This window comes from Mustela nivalis (assembly GCF_964662115.1).
Source record: "Mustela nivalis genome assembly, chromosome: 17".
Lineage (NCBI taxonomy): Eukaryota > Metazoa > Chordata > Mammalia > Carnivora > Mustelidae > Mustela > Mustela nivalis.
In genome coordinates this window covers 48,925,518-48,952,250 of record NC_139036.1, presented here as the reverse complement: position 1 = coordinate 48,952,250, position 26,733 = coordinate 48,925,518, and the positions used below count along the sequence as shown (strand labels likewise).

Genomic DNA, 26,733 nt, shown 5'->3' with positions numbered 1-26,733 from the left:
AAATAAATAAAATCTTAAAAAAAAATAATAAAATCAAGGTTTGAGGTTGAACTGTGTTTTTTTTTTTTTTTTTTTTTTAAGATTACTGATTGATTTGAGAGAGAGAGCAGGAGTGGGGGGTTGGAGGGTGGAGGGCCAGAGGGAGAGAGAGGATCTCAAACGGACTGCCCGCTGAGCGTGGCGCCCAGTTACAGGGCTTGGACCTCATGACTCCGAGAGCTGGAATCAAGAGTCGGATGCTTAACCGTCGGAGCCCCCCAGGTGCCCGTCAGGTTGAACTGTACTGAGTAACTCGATTGCGTCTGGTCATAGAGTTTGCAGTCATTATCGACTGATGAAAACGCTCGGCTTCCCCGGGCACATTTATGCGACTGTGCCTTCCTTCCAGTTTTGCGGCTCTGTGAAACATGCAGCCCCGTGTGCAAGTGGGGAGGACCTGAACCCCCATGATGTTTTTTTTGTTTGTTTGTTTTTTTAAATTTTATTTATTTATTTGAAAGACGGAGATCACAAGTAGGCAGAGAGGCAGGCAGAGAGAGAGAGAAGGAAGCAGGACCCTGAGATCATGACCCGAGCCAAAGGCAGCAGCCCAAACCACTGAGCCACCCAGGCGCCCCCCCATGATGTTTTTTGACTGCGGAGATCATTATTCGGGGTAGCTGTTCTGATGACGGCTCACGCGAGGCTCAGCCTTGCAGCACGGAGCTGTCGCTGATCGTGATTGCCTCTAGTGATGATTACCTAAACTCTGGAATTATAACAATTGATTTTACAAAGTTAGAGCATAATTGCTCCCTTCTTCCACGTGTGGGCACAGTTTAAACAACTTCGATCTTTCACACGCTCTCAGGCTCAGGTTGTTCAGCTTCTGAAATAGCCAAGTTCAGAGGCAGTGGCTCCCAGCTATCCCCTTTTTCAAAATCATGGTGAGGCCTAGACTTGTGAAAGCCATTCACCTGTCAGAGAAATAAGGGCCGAACTTGGGTAGAGAGGAAACAGGACGGAGCCCATGATGTTCAAATCCCAGCTCTGCCATGTGGCCTGGAGAAAGTCACTCCCGTATGAGAGACTCAAGTCTCCCGGTCACCAGATTGTTATCCATTCTCTGGCTTCAAAGTCTTTCCTTTTTTTTTTTTTTTTTTTTTTAAAGATTTTATTTATTTATCTGAGAGAGAGAGAGAGAGTTTGTGCACGAGTAGGGCGAGCGGCAGAGGAAGAAACAGACTTCCCGCTGAGCAGGGAGCCTGACACGGGACTCGATCCCAGGACCCTGGGACCGTGACCTGTGCCAAAGGCAGATGCTAAACTCACTGAGCTCCCCAAGCGCCCCTCTGGCTTCAAAGTCTAAAGAGCCCTGTGGAACCTTTGGATTCAGCAGCCTTCCTTTGCCGTATGAGTTTGCTTGGAGACAGTGATGAGGAATGTGGTATTTTCACTAAACGAGAGATAGAGCTTTGCAAAAAAACCTGAGAATTCAAGAGGAAAGAAAAGGCGGGTGCCCTAAAGATGGAACATTTTGGCTTAGTAGTTGCTGATGACTGTCTTTGCTGCCTTGGCCCCGGTGGCTTTTCGGCATCTAGCGTGTGTGCCAGCCAGAACCCCAATGTCCCGCTCCCTCCCAAGAGTCTGCACGTAAAAGTGCTGGGTTGGCCCGGGATCCAATATTTGGAGGAGTCTCCCTGGTGATTTGGAGATAGATGGTTCAAGGACTATCTCTGTCCTGCCCTCCACCCTGTCACCGAGAAACTGCTTACTGCATGTGTCTGTTGTGAGTTAATTTGTGGTTTAAAAGCAAGACCCAAACCTCTGCTTCTGGATGGCCCCGCTCCCGGCAGAGCAGGCCTGATGTGCTGGGGAGGGAAAGAAGTGACGGCTGCCGAGCCCTTGACCATCACCGTGTCTGGCCTTGAGTGTCCTGCCACCCACACTCATGTCACCTGCGTTAACGCATCCAGTGTCTGTCAGTCGCCCCCAGACTGACGTGATCACAGTGAGCTAAGGCTGGCGTCTGCCCTGCACTGGCTCATTCGGGAGCCACTGGAATGATCAATGAGGCTGAGCGGCCGGGCCCTTCCCTGGCCGCTGGTGAATCAGCTGCCGGCCGCCCCGGCCCCATCCCTTCTCTACAGAGCAGGAAGCACCTGAGCCAGCGCTGACGCGCGTCTGGCTAATGGCCCTTCTGGGTCGTGTGTTGTCCTTGATGACCTACGTCTTTCATACGTGAGTGGACTGCGGCTCCGAAAGACAGTGCGGCGGTGGGGGGTCTCTCCCTTCTGCCGGCCCCTGCCCCCCGCCCCCAAAGCCCTTGATGGGCTTTGGTTTTAGGCAGATCTGCGTCAGAAGTAGAGTCAACACTTAAAAAAAAAAAAAATTGAGCTGAAAAATCACATCCCATAAAATTCATCATGTTGAGGTCAGGTCGGTGGCACCTGGTACGTTCCCAGTGTTGTACAACTACTGCTCTGTCCAGAACCAGAACACTTTGATCCCTTCCAGAGGAAACCCTGTGCCCGTTGTATTGGTTGGCTAAGGCCACCATAACAGCACACTGCAGGCTGAGTGATTGAACCACCCGAATTTGATAGCTTCATGGTTGTGGATGCTGGAAGGCTGGGATCAGGATGCCAAGAGGGCAGGGTTGGTTCCCCCTGAAGGCCGCAAGGGACAGAGCTAGTCCATCAGTCCTTGGCTTAGAGATGATGTCTTCTCCCTGCGTCACATCGTGCTGTCTTCCTTCCATCTGTCTCTGTGTCCAACGTGCCCTGTGGGTAAGGACACCAGTCCTGGGGCACCTGGATGGCTCAGTGGGTTAAGCCTCTACCTTCAGCTCAAGTCATGATCTCAGGGCCCTGGGATCGAGTCCTGCATCGGGCTTTCTGCTCAGCAGGGAGCCTGCTTCCCCCGTCCCCCCTTCCTGCCTCTCTGCCTACTTGTGATCTCTGTCTGTCAAATAAATAAGTAAAACCTTTAAAAAAAAAAAAAAAAAGGACACCAGTCCTATTGATTAGTGCCCTCCCTAATGACTTCATTTTAACTTGATGACCTTTGTAAAGACTCCGTCTCCAAACAAGGTCACCCTTTGAGGTCCTGGGACTTCGACATAGGATTCTGGGGAAACAGAGTTCAAGCCATGATACCCATTAAGCTGTATCAGTATGGGTACTTCATTCCTTTTGATGGCTCAATAATATTCCATGGTAGGCAAACCCTTGTTTTTTGAACACCAAGTACAAAGCAGCTGTCAGTGCGGTCGCCAGCCCCTGGGCAGCTGGGGCGCCCTTCCTGTGAGAGGCTGGTGTGCCCGTCTGTGTAAGGGGGAGTGTGACGTCACAGGTGTATCTCCAGAATCCCCAATCTGTAAACTTTTTCTTACTGTCTTCCTTCTTTATTATTATTACTATTATTATTTTTAGGAGACAGTGTGAGTGAGGGAGGGGCAGAGGGCGAGGGAGAATCTCAAGCGGGCTCCATGCATGGTGCAGATCCCAACGTGGGGCTCGATTTCAGGACCCCGGGATCATCCCCTGAGCCAAAACCAAGAGTCAGTCACTTAACCTCCCGAGCCACCCACATGGCCTGCTCCTTCCTGAAAGGAGTCCTAGTTAGTTTTTATAGGCCGACGTAGGAGCCAGACTTACTCAAGGGGAACCAGGTCAAGCTTCTAATTGAAAATAAATTCAAAGATAGATTTTTTTTCAAATAATTTATTTATTTATTTGACAGAGAGAGATCACAAGTAGGCAGAGAGGCAGGCAGAGAGAGAGGAGGAAGCAGGCTCCCTGCTGAGCAGAGAGCCCGATGCGGGACTCGATCCCAGGACCCCGGGATCATGACCCGAGCCGAAGGCAGTGGCTTAACCCACTGAGCCACTCAGGCGCCCCAAAGATAGATTTTTATCTTTGCTTTCTCTCCCTTTCTTGCTCTTATCCTCAGCACTCCCTCTTCCCCAGAGTGTGCGCAGCAAGTACGCACATACGCGCGCATGTACACACTCACGTTAGAGGCATTTTAAAGTGCAGATCATTCTGGAAACGGGTGTGGGACAGGCGGCACTGCCCGGGGAGAAGACCCAGCCTGCTGCTCTCCGTTATGTTGGTTATGTCATGGTTACTGGGCCTGGGCTCTAGGGCTGCCCCCAGACTGGAGGCCCTCAGATTTTCTTTACAGTCCTCACCTTGCACCCGCCTCCCAATGAAACAGGGCCCTTTGGAGGTGTGTATCTTCTCAGTCTTAGGGCTCTCTGTGCTGTCGATTTGTCCATTTCACTGCCCCCTCTCTCACCCTCTTTCTCTCTCTCAAAAATAAAATAAAATAACATAAAATCGATTTCTGTCTCTGATGCACAGACAGGAGACCTACATCCCAGCTGGCCTGGGCTCTCTGGGGAACAACCCAGAACAGCCCACCATTATTTTGTTGCAGATTCAGGCCGCTTATCCCCTTCCCAGGAGCTTTGACGACGTGATGCAGAGTGTGCGTGTTCCTTCACACCGAACCTTTGGGAAGAACCACAGCTGGGGGGGCGTCATCGTGCCTCCTGACTCTGAGCAGACGTCCCTCTTGCAAAAGTCATTTTACTCCCTCTGTCCTCTCTTGTGTCTCTCTCTTTTCTCCAACCAGTTAGTTTTGCCGCCTTGAGAGTTCACTGGGGGAAGGCACGCCTGTGGGCCCTGGGGTTTTCAGAGAGGCAGGAGGGGGAGTAGAACAGCTTAAAAACGCAGACAAGACAGAGTGTGTGCACAGTCTCTGTTGCTCCCTGTTACCATTTTCCTGTAAGTACATGTGGCTTCTGGGACCTCGAGCTGGAAGGCTCTACACTGTGGGCGGAATTGGACAAAAAGGAGTTAAAGATGCCTTAGGCTTCCGTCATTGTGGATCAGTCTGTGAATACGGGTTCCATTCATGGTGGGCCCTGGCCAGCTGGAGTCTGTTAAAGCTTCCAGGGGAATCTCACGTCCAGCCACCCTTGAGAACGGCTGTTCTAGGGGACAGAGAACTTGAGGACACTTGGAGAGTCGGAGCGGGGTGCCAGAAGAGTTAGGTGACTTCTAGTCCCCATGTGCCCACCCGTGTAATTAATGAGTAAGAAAAGGGGTAGAAATAACATATCTTGGCCTGTTTGTTGCCACGCAAAATAGGATGTTTACACCATTTAACCCCGTAGGGCCAGAGTGGAATTGTGGGGGGGGGGGTGGCTCCAGGGCTGCATTCTGCCTGCTGCTGCCTGTGGGTTGGGGGGCTGCCAGCCCCGAGTCCGTCAGCCACCCCGGCAGGCATCACCCAGGAGGTGGAAACTGTTCACGGGAACACGCCGTATCTCCACTCGACTCACAACTGATTCTCCTCCTGGCTCCGGAGGGAAAATAACACCAGGCCCGTGTGTCTGCCTTCTTTCACTGGCAGCAAGTGCCGACTGTCGTTGCTTGCCAAACCATTGACGAGGGCGGGGGGGGGGGTCTGTTTCCGAAGGAGGCCGTGGGGCTGACTGACCTCTCTGTCACTGTGTGTTTTGTAGTACAAAATCGGACAGCTGTACATGATCAGCAAGCACAGCCATGAACAGAGCGACCGCGGAGAAGGGGTGGAGGTCGTCCAGAATGAACCCTTTGAGGATCCTCACCATGGCAACGGGCAGTTCACCGAGAAGCGGGTGTATCTCAACAGGTGAGTCACGGCAGCTGGCCATCCGCCTCTGGGCTGTCCGACCTCACGGGAGCCTCCCGGCCCACCCCTGCGGCTGCGGTGGAGGCCGTGTCTGGGACAAAAAGGTGACTTGGAAGTCAGTACAACTGCCCCTCTCCATCCACAAGTCTAGCTGCTTCTAAAACCAGAACTCCCGCCTTCTGCAATATCGTCTTCAATGGCGTTTGCAGTAGGCGGACCTTTCCTCTTACCTTTCCTACCCTTTGGATGACATGTGAAGATGAAATCTGGTCTTAAGGAATATAGCTCTTTGTCTTCTCCCTCTGGCTCAGTGTTCACAGTGAGAAAGGGATGGCTTCGCCTGTTGGTTGTAGAAAAGCGACAATGATGGTGGTGTGCCATGGGGGTCTTAACTTGGTAGCCGACCCCCTGACTGCCGAACGCGCACTCGGGTGTTCACAACGGGAACCGACACCATGCGGGGCCACCCGGGACCAAAGTGATAGGCAGTGCTTAAGGGGACCCAGCCTTCCCAAGGTAGAGGTTGTCATTGCTCCTTTGGAAGGGTAAGGAACCCAGGGACATAAACCCAGCACTCGTCAAGACCGCCATTGGCTTTGCAGAGTATATCCTTTACTCTCTTGCTGTTTTCTTATCATTAATGGCGGAGTTGGTTACTGGAGCGTGTCTGACCTTCTCCCCACCCTCGACCCCCTTCCAGCCCATCTTCTTCGGTTCCTCTGTCCTAGGTCAGGACATTGGTGTAGTCACATGAAATACATTCTGTTGAAATGAGCTGTCTGCCCCAGTGAGCTAGTGTGTGACTGGTCCTGTCTCTGCCGTCATCTCTGTGAATACTTTTTACCCTCACCCATGGCTTCTCCTCTTGGCCCATACGTGATCTTTTTAGAACACATTTCCAACATAATAACTGGGCAGTGTGTCCGTTTACTCACTGATACTCGTGGCTGTTTATCCATTCTCTGTGCCTCAACCATGAGACATTTCTGAGAGGAGCTGTACTGGGATTCTGCCGTAGGCATGAGGCCTTCACCAGCCAGCAGGCTGACCTGGACTATTCCTTCTTTTTTTTCTTTAAGATTTTCTTTATTTTTTTTTATTTGACACAGAAAGAGAGAGAGAGCCATCACAAGTAGGCAGAGCAGCACACAGAGAGAGAGGGGGAGGGGAAGCAGGCTCCCTGCTGAGCAGAGAGCCCGATGCGGGGCTCGATCCCAGGACCCTGAGATCATGACCTGAGCCGAAGGCAGAGGCTCAACCCACGGAGCCACCCAGGCGCCCCTGGACTATTCCTTCTTGATGGGAGCATTTGGGTCTTGTCACTGGGTGTATGGAAATCTCTCAGGCAGATATCCTGACGGTGAAGGCCTTGGGCTAATTACACCAACTTGTTTAAATCTACCCAGGGATGCAATATCAGGGAATTCCTGAGTCACGATGAAATGCAAATGAGATTGATCTTGTTCATCTATTAGGAGCTGTGAATTCACAGGATTTGGAACCAGTTCAGCCTCCAGCCAGCTGCTGATTTGCCAGAGTAGCTGAGCCCTGGGACTGTCCTGAGGATGACTTCCTTGCAGAGAGACCCGTTTCTCAAGATGCTGCTTTGCCATCCTTAGCGTGGAGGGTGAAAATACTGAACCGAATCACCTCCTTAGAGCAAACAGTCGTGAGGGTGATGTGAGAAAATAGAGACCTACGGGAAATTCCATTTTTTGGGCGGATGATTGCCTTTTCCCAAATTGTTGCTGAGGGAATGTTCCATATGTACCAGATTTAAAAAAAAATTTTTTTTAAGAAAATTTTGCATCTTTTATTTTTATCCTGAAACAGAGCAAGAAGTGTCCAGCTGTCCCTGTCATGTCTGTTTTCTCTATCAAAATATATGATGTTTATTTTAAAGGAGAATAATAAACATTGGTAAGAGGGAAATTTGTTATAAATAGACTATCTGGACTTCCAGTAATAGAAACTAAAAAGATTAATGTGGACCCTCCCACCCCCCCACCTCCTATGACAAACACAGGATGAAATATAACAATATAAAGTTGAGCTCCAAACAAAGAAAGGGAAATCCTTAGGTACGAGAAGTAAAGAGGAAACACAAACCAGAATGGAAAGCAGATGAGCTCAGGCTCAGGAAGCTGGGATATGTCAGGGCTGACATGTAGGGGGATGTCATGGCCTCAGAGGGACAGGAAGTGTGGCTTTGGGCCCCTATGAAAGTGGGGCGCGGGGAGCTGAGAGGCGTGCACCAAAATCCTTCTTGACAATGGAGTACCGAGAGAGGATGCCACTCAGAGGCACGTGTTGACAGAACTCCTGAAGGTGGTACTTGAAGTAAAAGGAAACTGAACCCAAGAAGGAGGGAAGGCACAAGAGGTAGCGAGAAACAAGGAAGTGGGAGGGGCATGTGCGTGGCTCTGTGCATTAAGCCTCTTGAACTTGGTTGGGATAGAGCCTTGTCAGCGGGGAGCCTGCTTCTCCCTCTCCCGCTGCCCCTCCCCTCCACTCCTGCTCTCTTCCTTTCTCAAATAAAGAAAATCTTTTTTTTGAAAAACTGACAAACATGGACAACTATGAATGAGCATAAGATGTTTTAAAAATACTAATAATGGGGGCGCCTGGGTGGCTCAGTGGGTTAAGCCTCTGCCTTCAGCTCAGGTCATGATCTCAGGGTCCTGGGATCGAGCCCCATATCGGGCTCTCTGTTCAGCAGGGAGCCTGCTTCCCCTTCTCTCTCTGCCTGTCTCTCTGCCTACTTGTGATCTCTGTCTGTCAAATAAATAAATAAAGTCTCTAAAAAAAATACTAATAATGGGTAAGTGGGGGTATGTTCGTAGAATTTTGCTTGTTTATTTGTTTATTTAAAGATTTTATTTATTTGAGAGAGAGAGAGTGAAAGAGCACAAGCAGGGGGAGGGCCAGAGGGAGAAGCAGGCTCTCTGCTGAGCAAGAAGCCAGACGTCGGGCTCCATCCTGAGATCATGACTTGAGCTGAAGGCAGATGCTTAACTCACTGAGCCACCCAGGTGCCCCTATTTGTAGAATTTAAATAATGGACAATAATTCACCTGTACATGTGTTCGTGCGCTCTCTCTTTTAAAAACGAAATAAAAGGGTGCCTGGGTGGCTCAGTGGGTTTAAGCCTCTGCCTTCAGCTTAGGTCAAGATGTTTACGTGACATACTATAAAATAATAAGGCAGATTTCCATAATCATAAAAGAAAACCAAATCCATTCCTTTGATAACTCATAAACTGGAGCCACTTTGCATCTGTGATGTCCTGCGTGCACAGGGCTTGGGACTCCCATGTTGGCAAGGCTGCTTCGTCATTAAAATTCATGAAATGGGTATTTATTGAACCTTACATTGTATAACAAATTGTTCTTGTATTAGGGGGACTCTCTTAATAAATAAGACATGGTCCTTGTCTTCTGATCAGAGTAGGGTCTGGGCTGACTGGTTCTAGCATTTGTGAATCCATCTGTCCACCTCATGTGTGGTGTCAGGGAAGAAAAACCTTCCCTCAGCCCACTTAGGTTCTGTCAGTGGGGCCTGCAAACTAAACTGAAGCCGACAGATGAATGGACGAAAAGACCAAGTTTGATTCATCGATGTACATGGGAGCACCCAGAAATATGAGACTCAGGTAGGCAAATAGAATTTAGGGCTTATATACCATTCTAATAGGGGCAGAGGAGAAAAGGCACTTCTGGAAAAACAAATGGCTTTTATGAAAAATAAACAAGAGCTTTAGGAGCATGGAGAGGAGACAGTGTCTGTTTAGGCAATTTCTTGGTGCTTCCTTCCCATCTCCAGTGAGAGGAGTCAATCTTCTTTGGTTGTGAAACTCCTGGGGAGGGTATTTATGACTGTTGAATTCTTTCAGGAAGCTCTGCTTTTATGCAGATAAGCAGAGTTCAGTAGAATCATCTTCCTGTAACTGTTGATTCTCAAATGTCTTCAACTCCAGGGAATCCTTCTGCCCCTGTGCGTGGCATCTTGTCTACCTCTTTACTGGCCACCAGGAGGTAGGTTCTGAGAGTTGAACTGTCATTAGCTAAGTTCTCCTAGTGCCCATGTACTAATTTATGCCAAGAAATGTCATTGTCCTGTGAACCTGAATTCATGAGCTGGCAAAAAGTGAGCGGAATTTCTTCCTCACATCAATCTATTTGGGAAGCCAAATCACATTTAGAGATTGGTTTATCACTCTACTACCCAAAGCATCTGTTAGAGACTGAAGTAGGCAGAGCCTACTCTCTGTGTAGGCAGAGCCTTCTCTCTGAGTCTGACTTGAGCAGGAAGGACATTTCTTGGAAGGGTGTGAGTGGCCTAACAGAATTATGTGCAGGCTGGAGAAGGGCAGCTCCGATGGGCCATGGGCAGCAAACAGACCACTTCATCCCTCCACCGTCACTACAGCTGCCATGGATCGGTCCAGATTGTCCCTTTTTTTCCTTTCTACCACTTATTCCAAAATCCCAACCATAAAGCATTCCACTGATGGCTCCAGTCCAGGCTCCAGCTTCCCATGAGCAGGGAGAGGGACTTCCAGACTATTTTCCAAAGCGGCTGCATTTTGCATTCCCTCCAGCCGTGTGTGAAGATTCCAGTCTCTCCACATGCTCCCTGACCCTTGCTATTGTCTGTCTTTTTGATTCTTGCCATCCTCGTGGGTGTGAAGTGGCATCTCGTTTTCGGTTGGCATTTCCCTCTTGACTAATGAGTGTGGAGCACTCTTGCGCGCATGGGCCGTTCCTGTGTCGTCTTTGGAGACATGTCTACTGGGATCTTTGCCCATTTTTGAAGTGGGCATCATGCCTTTCTAAAACACCACTCATCCTTTTGTTGCCTCCCCCTCACGTCCCAGGGACCATGGGGATGCTCCGTGCTCGGGGCCTTCCTTCGGCATCTGAGACGCAGCTGGGTGCACAGGACATCTTGGCGGCTGCCTGATACGCTTGGAACGTCCCATCCGTTCTAAGACGTTCGTGCATTTGGTCGTTGTCCTTGGGCTCTTGATCCAGCTCAGTTAACCAAATAACTGGTATTTCTTGGCTTGTCTTCAAAAATCCCAGTTCCAACTGGCATCCAGGGAAAGGAGGCAAGGTACCGATCCACCTCTGGGATGGCGATTCTAAATAAAACCCGTCGCCCAGAATCGCGGGAGGATGGGCTGCTTCTGGCCCCTGGCGTTTTCTCTTCATCCTCAGCATCTCTCCCCATGCCTTCCCAGGAAGCTCGTGCGGGGGGAGGGAAGCAGGGGTGAGGGTGGAGGGGCCTTGGAGAAAAGATGGAGCCTATTTTTAGGCTTGTTTTTCAGTCATGAAGTGTCATGTTCTTCCCCACCACGGCTGCTGGATTAATTAGGCTCTGCTGGCAGCTGCCACTCAGGGAGGGTTGCCAACTTCTAACGGTGATTCCGCCTAATGCCGGAATCGATTTCCGTGAAAAAGACAACATTTCTCCTGTCACGTGGCTCCTGCCTTCCAGGACCACCTCTCCTGGCCTCTGGGTCCCTGGGCAGGAGGGAGTCCAGGTTCTCTAAGCTCCGCATGGGGGTTTGGCTGGACAAGCCAAGCCACCGGCTGTTTGCTCTACCTCCCAGCTCATCGGTCCAGCTCTGTGCCTGCATTTGGGTCCTTCTCTCACGTTTCCTCTTTCTCTTCTCCCAGATCTGCCAAGCAAGTTAATCTCTTTTCTTAGATCTTGCCCAGAGTAAAGAGCTCAGTGCCCAGAGCTTGTGTGGCATCAGGAGAGCCCACTGCCCAGGCCACAGGTCGCAGAGATTCTGACCTCGAGAGCTTATTCCCTGGGTCTTTTGAAAGGATCTTACAGTCACTACTGAATATCCAGAGCCGGCTATTGTTCGTTCAGGAAATACCAATTGTTGCCTGCTGTGTGCCGGGCACCGTTGTAGGTGCCGGGCATGCAGCAGTGCGCAGGACAGAGATCCCCGTCCTGGGGGAGCTTAACTTCTAGGGGGGAGGGACCATGCACAGTAGCCGTAATGTATACGAATATCAAATAGGTTAGAATATCTAGTCTTCCAGGGGCGCCTGGGTGGCTCAGTCAGTTAAGTGTCCAACTCTTGATTTCCACTCAAGTCATGATCTCAGGGTTGTGAGATCCGGTCCCGTGTCTGGCTCCTTGCTGGGCGGGGAGTTTGCGGCCTCCTTAGTCCTCTTTCTCCCTTTTTCCTCTACCCCTCCCTCCCTTTCTCCCCTGTCCCCCCTCAGGTGTGCTCTCTCTCTCTTTAAAAAAGAAAAAAAAAGGAATATTTAGTCTTAGATATTCCATGTGAATATGTATTTAATATGTAAATACTGAATATAATATTAAATACATGAAATGGATTAATTTACAGTATTTTATGTATTGGAGGAGTAGAGCATGTAAGGGACTTCTTCCCAGCATACCTTTCAGTCTGTGCTATTCTGTTCTGTTCTCCTCTCAATCCTTAAGAACATGCCAGAAGTTCTTCTGCTGCCAGGATTCCTCCTCTCTGCTCCCTCATTCACCTTCTCCCATGGGGACTTGCAGGGACAGAATGTACGCCTCGCGGCTGGATCTTACAGAGCCCAGAGCATCCAGTCAGGCACGGGCCACCTTGGTCCCGCCTTACTCCTGACCAACGCTGTTGACACATGTGGCCTGCCCCCTCCCTGGTGCTTCCCAGCATGTGAGCCGTGTTACCATCATGCTGTCCAAGCAGAGCCTTCCAAGAACCAACCCGGAGGAGGCCCTCCTTTCCTGGAAGCCAAATGCAGACTGCTCTTCTAAGTAGGGGGAGTAGGGTGGGGTCCAAGTTCAAGGAACTCCCCGCAGGCGAAGACCCAGGGGTCCTGCTTCTCACAGGTGATGCCTCTAGTCTGGAAATTCTGCCATGGAAGGAATGACATCAAGAGTTGAACTAGAAGAGCAGCCAGAAAAGCCATTAAGAACAGTAAGCAAATAAATCACAGCCACTGGAGAAGAAAAGTAAAAACCTCACAGGTCACTGGGTAGATACAATTGATTATCATCAAATAATCGTCAAATGCCAGGTGTGAAACCAAAGGTCAGAATATCCCCCATGGACCCGTGGAAAATGAGGTCTACTAAGAGGTAGCTTAGTCCTTTTTTAAAAGTCACGTTAAGTGAACTGACAGTATTTGAACAAAATCACAGCACAGACGGCGACAGCTTTCAGGGACCCCGCGGAGGAGAAAAGCCCGAGTGACGGGGGGCTCGGAGGGGCTGTCTTTCTGCTGGGAATGTTTTAAGTCCAAAAGATAATTGATTATAGTGCTGCATATCCTGCATGAGTTGGCGGATAGAATAGCTAAGATCAAGATGCTAGTGGAGACCATCATAATTCTGATCCCTGTTGAGAAAATGAAATTAGACTCCATTTAGACCACATTTGGCCTAATGATGTTCAGTACTTCCCAGGGCCAAAAAATATTCCCAAATGAGCATAAATTGCAGACAGAGTTTAGATATCAGGGCGAATCTGGTGATAATCTGGATAGTAAAGTGCCAGAAGCTTCTAATGGAGGGATGGTTTAGGTTTCCGTTCCGGACGCTCTTTAGGGAGTCAGTAAACACTCTTAACCTGAGACCAGTTCAAATTCTGCCTGATGGGGCCTCCTTTTCCAGGCCGGTTGTAATTGAGGGAGGCCTAGGGGACACGTGAGGAGGTTGCCGTGACTATATCCACCTACGTCCAGGGCCAGGTTTCCCAATCTTGGCGCTGTTAGTATTTGGAACCAGATAATTCTTTGCTGCAAAGGAAGGGGGGGGGCTTTCCTGAGCATTGTAGGATCTTGAACAGCCTCTCCCCAATGGATGCCAGCAGCTTCCCTGCCCCTCTTCCACGACCTCATAGTGTGACAAACAAAAGTATTTCCAGACTTGCCCGTGTCCTCTCCTGGGGGCAGAACTTGGCCTCTGCCCCATTGAGAACCACTACTCTAGGTTGACCAGCATCTGGGTTTGCCCAGGACTGAGGAATTTTTTTAACACATGGAGGGACTTTTCAGTGCTGCAGGTAGGACAGTCCCAAGGAGACAGGGACGAGGTGGTCACCTGGCTGTGTCATTGACGTGTTTTCTGTCGTACTGAAGTTTCCAAAGTGAAAAACCTGACGTTTTGAAACATCTGTCTCTGGGGGTACTGACAAAAGCTTTTGGGAAACTGTATCATTCCGCATCAGCACGTTTTCCAATTCTGTAGCCTTCGGAGTTCTGTCCGCCTTTTTCCTCGGTGTCTGTAAAGCCTGAGCAGCGGTGACGAAGGCCATCGAGAGGTCTGGTCCCGGGCAGTGGACCAAGAGGACGTGATTCACACGGGGCCGCCATTCTGGAAGAGAGATTCTTGTCTGACACCTGGTAGTGAGTTTGAGTGACAGACTTCTCCTCAGAACTGTAGGCTGTGTGACAATATACATCATGAAAGTGACAGCAACAGTGGGGACTCATTTAATTCCATTTTCCTTTGCAGGCCTGATAAATCGTTGCCACAGGGAAAAATAAATTTTACTTCCTCAGACAAAAACGATTTGAATAATGGTGTGCTCTAGGCAGAGTGGGGCCTGAGAGAAAGTCTGTTCATGGGCTTGAATCGTGTCCTGGAACTTGTTGCCGACGCCTCCTGCTCCTGGCCTGGTGGATGGCTTATCCTGGGAGGGTCCTTTTCCCGGATACCCCCAGAAGAGTCACATAAAATGGTTATCAGCCATCTTGACCGAATGGTGTGGGTTTTTTAGGGCGTCTCTTTGGAAAACGTAATTGATTGTGGGGCTGCATATCCTGCAAGGACTTGGGGGATTAGCCACGCAGAAGATTCTGGAGACGGGGGTCCTGACCGTGGACAAGCAGGAATAAAGTCTCAACATGAACGGAAAATTGCCACTGTTTCTCATCCTCCTTCCAGAAAATGCTTGTTGCCTAGGAATGTGGTTCTTCTGGGAGGCTTTTTAAGTGATAGAGGGAGTGGTTTCTTGAGGGAGGGGGCCTGGGCCCCCAGAGCTCTATGCAGGAGGAGCCTACTGCATCTGCGGAGGGGTGCAGTGGAGGTGGGACCCATCCCCCAGTGTGGACCGTGGGGGGTGGGTCCTGATGCCTGTAGGGAGACATCACACTTAATCTAAGCTAAGAGATGCAGAGCTTTCTTTGGGGGGAGATGCTGCAATTCTGGTTCAGTCCACTAACAGCACAAGGGGCCCACTTGCCTGTGAGCTGAAGCCACGTCTTCCTACACTTCCCACTGCCCAACATCGCCCTGGGCTGGGGGTGCAGAAAGAGGGAGGCCAGGAGAAGATGCTCTCATGGCCGTTTCCCGCAAGCAAGCCCCACGCGATCTTCCCACTCCAGATGTCAACCCTGGTTGCTGTCCAGCTCCAGCGACCGAAAGAATAAATCAAAGGGAAAAGCGATAAAAACCCCTTTCAGGAAACAGCACTTTCCTTTCGAGCCATGGGAGCACCAGGTAAACGAGCAGTTCCCGCCCGCCGCCACCGAGGTGATTTTCCAGGGGTGAGATGTTCTGCCTTAGGGCCACAAGGATTGTTCTGTGGGTCATAAACCTGCTCCCTGCTCCATGGCCCGAGAGCCATGGCCTCGTCTGACACTCACCCGGCTTCCAGGGCGCTTCGAATCCCCATTTGATTTAACCCTGATAAACGGCCCAGAGCTTTGCGTTAGGTCCGGCCAGCTGTTGGAAGCACAGATTTGTCTTTTTAAAAGCAGGTCCTGGACACTGTCAGAAGTAATAGAAACAATCCGAGAAGACGTACAAGATACACAGTCATTTTTCTGGCTCTGGTTCTCATTGAAGTTCCCTGTGCCAGACGGGTTGGGGAATTTGGGGTTCTAGTAGCGCGATGTCCCCGGTTCCTAGTGCTTGCGGCTGGGAACTCAGAAGTGCTCTGTGATGTGATTCATTGTGGACCAGCCGCCTCCAGGAGCCGAGCCTGCGTCGTCATCGTCATCAGAGGGCCGCCTGGAGCGCTGCTAGGCCTCGGAGGCCCAGAGTCCGCTGCAGGCACTGAAAGAGGAAAGAAGTACCTTAGTAGCCTCCAGAAAGACACAACCCGCCCCAGGCTTAGCGCTGAGGGGGGGACGTAAAATCATACAGGCATATTTAAAGAATCTATGATCCTATGTATTTAAACGTGTTAGGGAATTCTCTGGGCCTGTACTATGCTGTAGGGTTTGTCTCTGAAGGAAAACAGAACAAAAGGGAACAAGATTTCATTAGTCTTTGGTTTCCAGACCTGCACCCCTGGGGGTTTTCTTTGTTTTAAGGTTCCTGCTCTGCTGCCCCAGCAAATGCTCCCAAGGCTGGATGGGAGGTGGGGGGTGGGATTGGAGAGTGTGGAGGGGTGGCTCAAGACCACACAGTGTGTCCTCTCTCAGCCCTGGACACCAGAAATCTGAAATCCTCTCGGGGACTCAGAGAGAGAGGCCGGCCGTGCCTGCCCTCCCCCATCCTGGGCTTGGGGAGTCTGCAGCATCCTTGGTGTTCCTTCGCAGAGTCTGACTCTGTCTTCACGTGGCTTCCCCACCACCTCTGTGTGTCCCTGTCCCCAGATCTCCCTCTTTGCTCTCCCGGGAGGACACCAGTCCCTGGAGTGAGGGCCTACACCCTAAACCCAAGGGGATTCCCCCTTTAGGTCCCTAATGACATCCTCACGAGTCCTGCTGCTCAAATAAGAGTAAATTCGCAGGTGCGGGGCGGGGGGGGGGGGCGACAGGGTAGGACATGGATAGATCTTTGATGGGGGGGACACAGGTCAACGGGCTGCAGTCGTCAGGGGGCTAAATTTTGTTATTCTTCACATCTCTACAATTCTTACTGTCTGTGTCTTTAGTTCATTTTTAACACCTCACTCTTGTGGATGGTTAAGCAGATGCCTGGTTCTACCCTTTGCCTCTGTCCTCCTCCGTATTGGGGCTTAAACATCGCGTCCTAGCACGTCTGCCATATGACTCCTAGGAGACCAAGGCCAGGCTGGCCAAATCCTGAAAGCTGAAAGCTCATGTCCTTGTAAATCAAATCAAAGAGGAAAAGCTAATAGTCCTGTGGAAATCCCCTCCCCCAACCACCGGGCTGCTGTCACCTGCCTTCCCACATTTTACGAGCATATGAAAAATGCACAGAGAATGGTGAACCCTGGCGAAGACCAGGGGCTTCGGGAAGGGGTGACTTGTGGAGAGAGAGGCACCTAGGAGCGCCTCTGCTTTCTCTTTAACAGTTGATCCATGAGGCTCTGGGCAAATTTTTTCTAATGGTCTTTTTTTTTTTTTTTCCTCTTTCTCTCTTTCTTTCCTCTTAGCAAACTGCCTAGCTGGGCTAGAGCTGTTGTTCCCAAAATCTTTTATGTTACAGAAAAGGCTTGGAACTATTATCCCTACACAATCACAGGTAAGTCCTTTTTATAACTTGTGTGTCACATGTAGCCGTAGGACCTAGGGGTAGCCAGATTTCACTGATTTAGGATTTATTATCCAAGTAGGGACTTGGGAGAGCCCTGTTGTATGTGCCCATCACCCTTTTCCTTCATCCTTTTAGGTCGATGCTCTTCCTAGCAGGCAGGAATTAAGATAAACCATCCCACCTTCCTTTTTAAAGTGATTGTGGTAAATAGCTTACAAAGAAGGAAGATGAAACTCCTCTGAGTGATAATGTGAAACAAGTTGTTTATTTTGATTTTACAGCCCCTCCCCCATAAGAGCCCCACTCCTACTCCCCCAAACCTTCACTTATAATTTATGTAAAATGTTTTATTGAGCCTCTCTGCCCCGAACTCCTTCCTTTGCGTTGGGATAATCTGATAATTTTTAGTTCACCTTCCCTCTCACATGTAATAGGATGGTGATAAACTCCTCGTTGATACTGATCTAGAAACTTGGGCCCCCAAATCTAGAAGGTTTGGTTTTTGCCCTCAAACATGAAAATTCAAGATTGCACTTGAATGTCATCATAACAAGCTCTTCTTACTGGTTATCAAAGCTGCTTTTCCACTTAAAAGATTTCCTTTGTGGTTAATGAAATGCTCCAGTGGAATTATTAGTCTTTAATTTTGCCTTTATAATGCCAACTCTTTGGTTTTTAATTACCCGCAAACCTATAGGCTAATTGAATCTTGTCTACAGTCCTTGTCTGCCCAACCACAGAAGTATCTGCTGAAAAGGTTTCAAGAGCAGATATTTATGAAAGTTCAGTTTTTGGAATATTTCCTTCACATATTTATAACATAATTCACCAGTATTTGTTAGTTCTGTGGTTTGATACTGTACATAAGCATGATCTAAATCATCATTTTGTCTCTTTTTTTCTTTTCTCTCCTGTCCACATGAACATCTGGGACCAGAATACACAGTAAGTCTCATTTAATCATTTTTAAATGTTCCGTGAAAGATGAGTGGAGTAATTGGAACTTCCCGGATACTTCTCATTTTATCCATGTAATAAAAAAAAAAAATAGAGGAATAACTCGGAATCAGAAATATTTAAATGTAGGCCATAACATAGTTATATATAATGCACCCACTGGCATGTTCTCATTTGTTCAAGACTATGAATGTTAATTTAAAATGCCTTGATAGTCACTTTACATAATTAACTTTTGCTTGTATTTTTAAATAGCTTGACTGCTCTACTTGTGGTGGTTTACTGTAATAGAACAGTTTCTAGAAACATCGTTTTGTTAAAGTGATGATAGTAGCTCTTGATGGAAGGCAGAGCTTAGGCCTATAGGCTGTGACCTGATCATTTATCAGAGAACCTTGTGACTAGAAAGATGTTCATTCAGATCTTTTAAAAAATTTTTTTTTAATTTAAATAATCTCTACACCCTGTGTGGGGCTCAGACTCACAAACCCAGGATCAAGCATTGCATGCTGTGTTGACTGAGCTAGTCAGACGCCCCTCATTGAGATTATTTTCCTCTGAGCTCTGGATTGGGAAGTCTTGGTGACGTGATAAAAATCATTTAATTTCTTCCTGTCCTAAGGACCTCTAGAGTCAATACTTAACACTAGAAAAAGGGATCCCAGAGTAGCATTGCGTTGTAGTATTTTGATGTGGATCGTTTTCCTCAATGGCAACAAGGTCAAGTTGTCATAACAAGACAATGGTTAACTGAGCTGTAATGGGAGTTGAGTTTTTGGTCTTAATCAGACCAGCCAAAGGGAAGAGAGGTGGTGAGAGAGAAAGGGAGGAAAGTGATGAGTTGTGTCCTTGGCATGAATCTGGCGCCCTGCACCTAGTAGGTGCTCAATAAAGAGTTCTTGAATGGCAGAAGGAATGCCTGAGGCTAAGACAGATCATCTCAACAGAAGGGTCACTGGCTTTGGAGTCAGATAGGACTGAGTGTCCTCTGGTTCTAGCTCTTACTGCCCAAAGTTCTTGCTTAAGAACTTTGGGCAATACCACCTCCTCCACACCCATTGCCAGCTCTTGAACTCATGCTAGTGCGTGACCACGTTCTCACCTGTCCTTTGCAAAATGAGGGAAATAGGAATAGTATCCCAAGTTGTGCATGAAACTAAATTTATTTCACTTAAAGTTTCCTTTAAGGAGAATAAATTACCTCCCTCATTTGTGGGTATTAAAACGTCTTTTCTTTTATAAAATAAGAGGACTATATATATAGCATTTCCTTCCCAATGTCCATAACTTTGGGAAAAAAAAAAAAAGGCAATTTTATGGCAAAATAACCCCTGAGGTACACAACTACTAGCGTGTTACCTGTCTATGTCAGGCAACACCATCCCCAGTTCTGTGGCTTCTAGTAATTGCACAGTGTCTACAATGAACACGTTGGTATCTTTTGAATCTTGTTTCTATTAGCAGTTGTGCAAATTACCTCCCCGTAAACCTCTACTTCATCATCTGTAAGTGGGGAAGTGTAGTAACTATCTCATAAGGGTGACGTGAAGATTATATTAAGTAATCTACGTGAAATCTTAGCCTCGTCCTTGGTGCATGGTAAATGCTCAGTAAACGTTCATTGTGATTATTTATTGTGCAATGCTGGAAGCTTCCGTCATTACATTGGGAGTTCTGTGGGCAAATAAATGGGAATATATCTTGGTGTCCTTCAATGCAGACTGGGCTCCAGTTATTAGAGTGGATGGCACTAATTATCTAGGATATGATTTGATTTGATTGATATCTGATGTTATCGCCAGTTCCTGCTTCTCTGAAAACTTATACGTGGAGTTTTTGTTTGAAATGTAATCAGTAGTTACAGGGACAAGAGAATTCACGTCCCTACAACTATGCAAAGGTAGTTGTTTGCCCGATGAGGCTCAGAATTAGGTCACCTTGACTTGATCCAAGACGGGTGGCACTTTTTCCCCATAAGCCAGTGACGGTACCATGGAACGTGGGGGTGATTAACAGAGAAATGAAGTCTGAACAATGTTTGACGTTGTGTTCATTTTTTTAAGAATATGTATTACAGTACTGACATTCTGAAAACCAAAGGAAAGCCCTAGCTCCTGACAAAGCCATCCCCACCGGGACGCCCCTCCCAAGGCAGCCCTCCTGTGGGAGGCTTTCTGGCCTGCCTCTGTTACCTTGAGCTTGGTCTCCTGTGCCCATCTCTGTGCAGGCGATGGGGGGTTTCTCAGGGGCCGTGGCCTCTCCTCCTGTCTAGCCTCTGCCCCATAGGACTCCTGGAGTTCTAATCATACCACTTGGGACTTTTTAATTTCTGTTTGAGAAAACGTTGGGACAGAACGTAAAGAAGTTAGCTATGGTAGTATTGTCTCGTGCTCACCCCTTCCGTTGGACTCCCAAGGATTCCTCGGTCTCTTCTAGGTCCTTATTCTTTCTGTTTTTGTGTTTTGTCAGTTCCTCCCTAATGCAGTCCCGGGGTCGTGGACTACTTGGAGGAAACAAAGTGCCGCCCGATGATAGGAGTCCATTTTCTCCCAGTTCTGGAAGCTTAGAAGTCTGAGTCTGTCATTGGCGGGGCCGTGCTCCCCCTGGAGCCTGTAGGGGCAGGAAAGCTTTGCCTCTTCCAGGTTTCTGGTGGCCCTCGGTGTTTGTCACTGCGTCACTGTAATCTCTGTCCTCACAGGGCGTCCTCTTTGCCGTGTCTCTTACAGGGACATCAGTCCTATCAGATTAAGGACGTTCCCAACTCCAGTATGGCCTCATCTTAATGTAAACAATTCCACCTGCAGCAACCTTAGTTCCGAATCACATCACATTCTGAGGAACCGGGGTTAGGACTTCAATGTCTATCTGGACATTGGGGGAGGTGGGGGAGGGGCACACACCTAATCCAACCCATACCATTGTCCTTCAGTTTTAGGTTAACAGCCATTTCTTAAGCACAGACCGTGTAACACATCCTGGGAGTAGGTTGCCTTGAGTAACAACCCCTGCCCTTTGGGGAGTCACAGTCTTGTGGGACACAGGTAGACACTCCAGTGGCAGCTACCAGCGAGGCATAAGGTTTTCTGGAGACAAGACGGGACAGGCCATCATCATTCAGCCCAGAGGGCGGGCTGGCTCCAGACCTGCCCACAGAGCTGGCTGAGCTCTGAGTGGGGCTGATAGCAGAAATCTATAGCAGTGGGCAGAATGCATGGCCCTGGGGCCTCCAGCCAGACAAGCAATTGCAATGTGACAAGAAGGGCCCTGGTGTCTGGACCGCGGCCCTGAGCTTCTAGGTCTCAGGAAGGTGTCCCCGTAAGATTGGGACACAGGTGTCTTTCACAGGTAACTTGGTGATGAGATTCGGGAGTAATAAAGTTGCCAGCTTTAGCAAGTAAAAATACCGAACATCCTGTTAAACTTGAATTTTCAGACTGATAGCAGATAGTTTTTCAGAGTTCCCAAATATTGTACAGAATGTACTTCTATTGAAAGATTATTCATTTTCTGATTTTTTTCCTGGCAGCCCTCGGGGAAGAGGAGTAGCGGGGGTGGGGGCAGAACTGGTCTCAGAGAGTCAAGTACAACCATCAGGGTTTTATTTATTTATTTATTTGACAGATCACAAGTAGGCAGAGAGGTAGGCGGTGGGGGGGAAGCAGGCTCCCCGCTGAGCAGAGAGCCTGATTCAGGGCTCGATCCCAGGACCCTGGGATCATGACCTGAGCCGAAGGTAGAGGCTTTAACCCACTGAGCCACCCAGGCGCCCCAACAAGCAGGGTTTAAGAACAGGGGCACATTGCTGGGCCAAAGGGAAGGGAAGAGAGGGAGTTGTATAACCGGGAACTTGTCCTGACGTGAACGTGCCGCGTTCTCACTGAGGCGAATCCAATGACCTGTCAGGACAGCACGCGTACTTCCTGCCTCAGATGGGTTTGGCTCAGGGAGTGAAGTAGACTAAAGAGGGCGGAGCTGGGGAAGATTCCCTGAGAGCAGATGAATTCCTAACTGTCCGTATGAATTCCTAACTGTCAGTATTTCCGGAAAGATCTGTGCTAAGGGCTGTGGAGGAAGCCCGGGGTGTTGTAGAGAAGAGACTGAAATTCTCCCTAGAAGAACTAGGGAAGATTTCCTGGAGAAGATGGAATTTGAGCGGGACCTGAGGGTTAGAACTGCAGACACCTGCTGTGTCTTCATTCGGGCTGTAACATAAAAGACCATGCACAGGGTTGGCTTAAACAACAGACATTGACTTCTCACAGCTCTGGAGGTGGGGAAGTCCAAGTTCAAGGATATTCTCTGATTAGGTTCCTGGAGAAAGCCTTCCTCCTTCTGTGTCCTTCTAGAACTAGGAGAAACAGAAACTCTTTGGTGTCTTCTCCTAAAGGCACTCATCCCGTTCTGAGGGCTCCACCCTCGTGCCGGCATCTAAACCCACTCAACCCCCCAAGGCCCCACCTTCCAAGACCTTCCCATTGGGGGGTGGGGCTTCAAGGGCTCTATATGGGGAGAGGACACAGGTTCGTCCAGAGCCTGCTTTCTCCAGGCCCAGTGGGCCAGTGCTGTAGCTGGATCCTGGACCCTGCAAGGTCAAGTCCTGGTGGCTTTGAATGTCAAGCAAGTAAGGTGTGTGTTTCATTCTCCATAAGGAAGCAACATTGTTCCCAGCTAGTTCACTTTGATTTTCCATCCTAAACATAGCACAGTTTTTCTTTCTGCCTTCGCAATGCCTGGGAGTCTGGGTTGGTCCCTCAAGCTACAGGTGCTCTCCGTCAGGCCTTCAGGGGTCACTCTGAAGCAGCCCCCCCCTCCCCTTGCATTGGACTCGGCCAAGTTCTTACGCTCTCTACCCACGACAGCTTGGGTGGAAGAGCCCACTCTTCTCTCTAACTACAGGGTCGGCTCCCTGGATTTATGACAGATGCTTTCAGTGGTCGTCCTCTTTTTTCCCCCTGTTTGAAATGCTTTTCCGTTGCCCTCTGTCTACCCCCAGTCCTTTAATACTAAAGACCTCTTCTTGATGTCATTTCAAGACTGTATTTCCTGTCTGTGCCCAAAGTTTTGCCCAAAGCTAAACTTCTCCAGTGCCTGACTCTCCACTGGTGTCACCACACCCTGGCCTCCCTACCCTTCAGGGAGGCAGAGGACTTCTCAAGACTCTAGACAGCTGTCTCTTGTCACAGGATTAGCCCAGAGCAGTGTTCGTCTATTCCCAGGATCCCCTTTGTCTTAGATGTGACTGTCCAGCCTATTACTGAGAACTCATGCTACCCTCATTTGTGACAAAACCCAGACAACAGAACTTTCTGTTTACGGTCATCGAGGGCTTTAACATGATCACAGTTACCAGAACGTAAAAGCTTTTTCATCACTGCGTATGACTGTGTGGTTCGAATTATGTGGAAATGCCATTTGCCCAGGAAGTGGAAAAAATATCTTTAGCTTGGCTGTAGGAAAAAAAAAGTCTTAATTACAGAGTCAACAAAGAATCACACGATGACAGTTTTCCAGAGGACAGACTACCTCGCCAGTTCTACAAAACCTGCCGGTTCTTCTGTTTGTAAAGTCACAAAGGAAGGTGCCCGAAGAGGCTGGCTGCCTTCCAGAGTCACTAATTTTGTTTTTCTGGAGCTAAAAAAAGGCAACACCAGATTAGGGACACAGCTCAAGAGCATCAGCTCAGCCTTGGGAGTGATAAAGGGGAAAAAAAGTTTTTTTCTTATTTGTAAGAGTTTGGAAACAAGTTATCAGAAGTTGATGGCAGTGACTTAGATATACGGTTCCTCTGTTATATTTGGGGGCCGTGACCATCCCACTCCCACTCCACCAAAATATTCTTTCTTTTTTTTTTTTTTTTACTTTTTTTTTTTAAAGTCCTCTCTACACCCGGTGTGGGGCTCGAACTCACAGCGCCGAGATCCAGAGTCACATGCACTACCCACTGAGCCAGCCAGCCCCTCCATCAAAATATCTTTTAATAAGAATCGCAGAAGGAACAATGACAAAGGGGAAGCACCTTTGTGTTCATGAGAATAGCTGCAGTTACCCAGGGAGCAGAGGTAGTCATGGGCTGTCCCGTGTTCCCCGACAGTATAATTATTTTGTTGAAAGAGGCAGAGAAGAATATGGTAACAGAGCAGGGAGAGGGAGAGGGCTCTTGTCTGAGTACCTCGAATGGTGCTGAGCCACCGGGACAGATGGGGTTGTTCAGGGTCGGTTCAGCCTGGCCAGGGAAAAGAATCAAGCCTGCTCACCATTGAGAATGTCTCATCAGCCACCCAGGGTAAACTCGGGTCATCTTCCCAGGAGTGGCAACAGGGACATTGAGGTATATTTCTGGATAGGAATGTCACTTGAAATCGGGGCCTCATCAGGTCCCCGATAATGGAAAGAGCTGGGTGCTGTGTGGGCAGACATTGACCTCCGTGCCTGTCCAGCTTTCTTGGGACCCCCTTCCTCACCTTCCACTGAGTCCTAGCCAAGGTTAGTAGAAGCCACTGAATTGCATAACAAGGAAAAGGTGCAAGTACAGAGAAAATACACTCCTACCCAAACTCGAGGATTGATCTTGTTTCAATGGAAATCAGAGAGGACAATGGAGCCATCTCCACTACTTATGCAAGCTCAGGGAAGGATGGTCCGCAAGTATTCCTTCTTTGGAGTCCTGGAGACAGGGGTAGGGATCTGAGTTAGGTAGGAAATGACTTCTATCTCTGCATCACAATCAGCCCTGAATATCCAGGGCAGAACATAATTGTGGGTGGTAGGTGGTGGACAGGGCAGTGCCCTTTAGAAATGAGGCCATGTGAACTGGGACCTGGTAGGGACCAGGTCAAAGAAACAGTCTTCTTGTTGGGGGTGTGCTGAGGAGCAAGGCAGCAATTAGCCATAGGCCAGAGGAGCAAGGCAGCAATTAGCCACAGGCCACAGGCCCTCCCAGAGAAAGATAGTTGAAGTCAGAGGAGACTGAGGTCATGGCATTAGGCTGGCGTCATAAATAAAGTCAGAATTGCCAAGTTTAGAAAATCTTCACTGGTCAAGCGACTTTAGATGGAGACAGTATAAAATCATTTATACCTACCATTAAATGGTACATAGCCAGTTAAACAGGAAGCACTGGGTTATGCAGAGCTACACAGATTTTTGTTATTGCAGGACTTCTCAGAGCCTTTACGATTTTGCCATACACTGTGAACATTCAAAAAGGGAGCAGCAGCACTTCCCACACTTACTTGTCCTTGGGACCCTGGCTTTTGCAAGGACAGCCTTCTAAAACTTAGGGGAATACCAGAAGCTTCTCTCCGGGTTAGAGCCATTATGCACCCACAAAATAGGTCAGTGGGTCAGTTCTATTTCGGGAAATGTCATTTGCTGTAAAATTTCAGTGGGTTAATACATTGCATAATGATTACTCTTACTTAAATTCCATTGGTTTGAAGGGCTCCCAACAGTCATAACCTGTAAATGTCTTTTCAAAGTCAGTGCTGTGAGCCCACACGGCAAAGATAGCCATCTACTGAGATGACAGTGAAATCATGCATCAGATTTGTTTCCATTTAGGAAATGAACTGGTCGGCTGGGGGAACCAGTTGCAAAGCAGCTTATTCACAGGTGTGCCATAGTTCTTGTGCAGGACTAGAACTTGTCTTCTCATCCCAGCAACCCAGTCTGTAGGTGCCTGTAAAGCGAGAGGCCTGGAAGGAGCAGGGTTCTCCGTCTGCTGTGTCCCTTTTACATTTCCTCTAGCTGTTCCCAGGCTCGTCTTTGTACTTCAAAGAGAATTAATTCAGCCATCTTGGGGGGAGAGGGCAGGCGATGGAATGGGTTTCACCACCATAACATTAGCATTTGGAAATTGTCTGCATTTTTTTAAAACATCACCCTGAATGACTTTACAGAGGGCAGCCGTCAGAGGGGGAAAAAAAATACTTGTTTAATGGAACCTTCCTTTCTTTGTTTTCTGTTTAGCATTTACAGCACTGAACATTGGTTTTCTCTCCTTCAGTTCATTAATACCTTTGAAATCATGTTCCGTTTACGTTGGGGAGATAAGAATAATACAACCAGACAGATTTTGTGGGGCAGATTCCATTCTGTAAAAATACCAGAAATTGCCTATAACTATGGGTGTAATGAAATAGTAAATTTCAGTGATGAAGTAAAATCGCTGCAAAATTGCCCCCATGTGCTTGACCTTGTCATCTCTGTGATGGTCTGAACTATGTGTTAACGACAAGGATGTAACGGTCTTTCCAGCTCAGAATTTTAACATTGCTCTTATCTTTAAGGGTGGGTTTTTTTTTTTTTTAATGTATTTTTAGGGGAACCTGGGTGGCTTAGTTGTTTAGTGTCTACCTTGGGTTCGGGTCATGATCCCAGGGTCCTGGGATCAAGCCCCACATCAGGGTCCCTGCTCCGCGGGAAGCCTGCTTCTCGCTCTCCCATCCCCCTGCTTGTGTTCCCTCTCTCGCTGTCTCTCTCTCTTTCTCTCTGTCAAAGACATAAATACAATCTTTAAAAAAAAAAAATAGAAAGTAAATGTATTTTTAGATAAGGAATTTGCCCAGTTTGGTTCAGAGGGGTGCTGCTGGCAGTTTTTAACTGAGAAGGCTTGTAATCTGACAATTTCCTACCCGGTTCTTTGCCGGCCTGTATATTTGGGGCATCCTTCTGATGCATTCCCCT

The 26,733-nt window shown here is 48.4% G+C and overlaps 1 protein-coding gene across 2 annotated transcripts in view; it reads left to right on the top strand.

Annotated features, from left to right (window-relative positions):
* Positions 1 to 26,733, top strand: part of PITPNC1 (phosphatidylinositol transfer protein cytoplasmic 1) — a 255,386-nt gene that overhangs the window by 124,072 nt on the left and 104,581 nt on the right. For both annotated transcript variants that reach the window (XM_082706740.1, XM_082706741.1), the window contains exons 2-4: positions 5,516 to 5,664; positions 16,991 to 17,079; positions 18,029 to 18,036. In XM_082706740.1, coding sequence (XP_082562866.1) covers positions 5,516 to 5,664; positions 16,991 to 17,079; positions 18,029 to 18,036 — 246 coding nt within the window. The remainder of the gene's footprint in view (positions 1 to 5,515; positions 5,665 to 16,990; positions 17,080 to 18,028; positions 18,037 to 26,733) is intronic.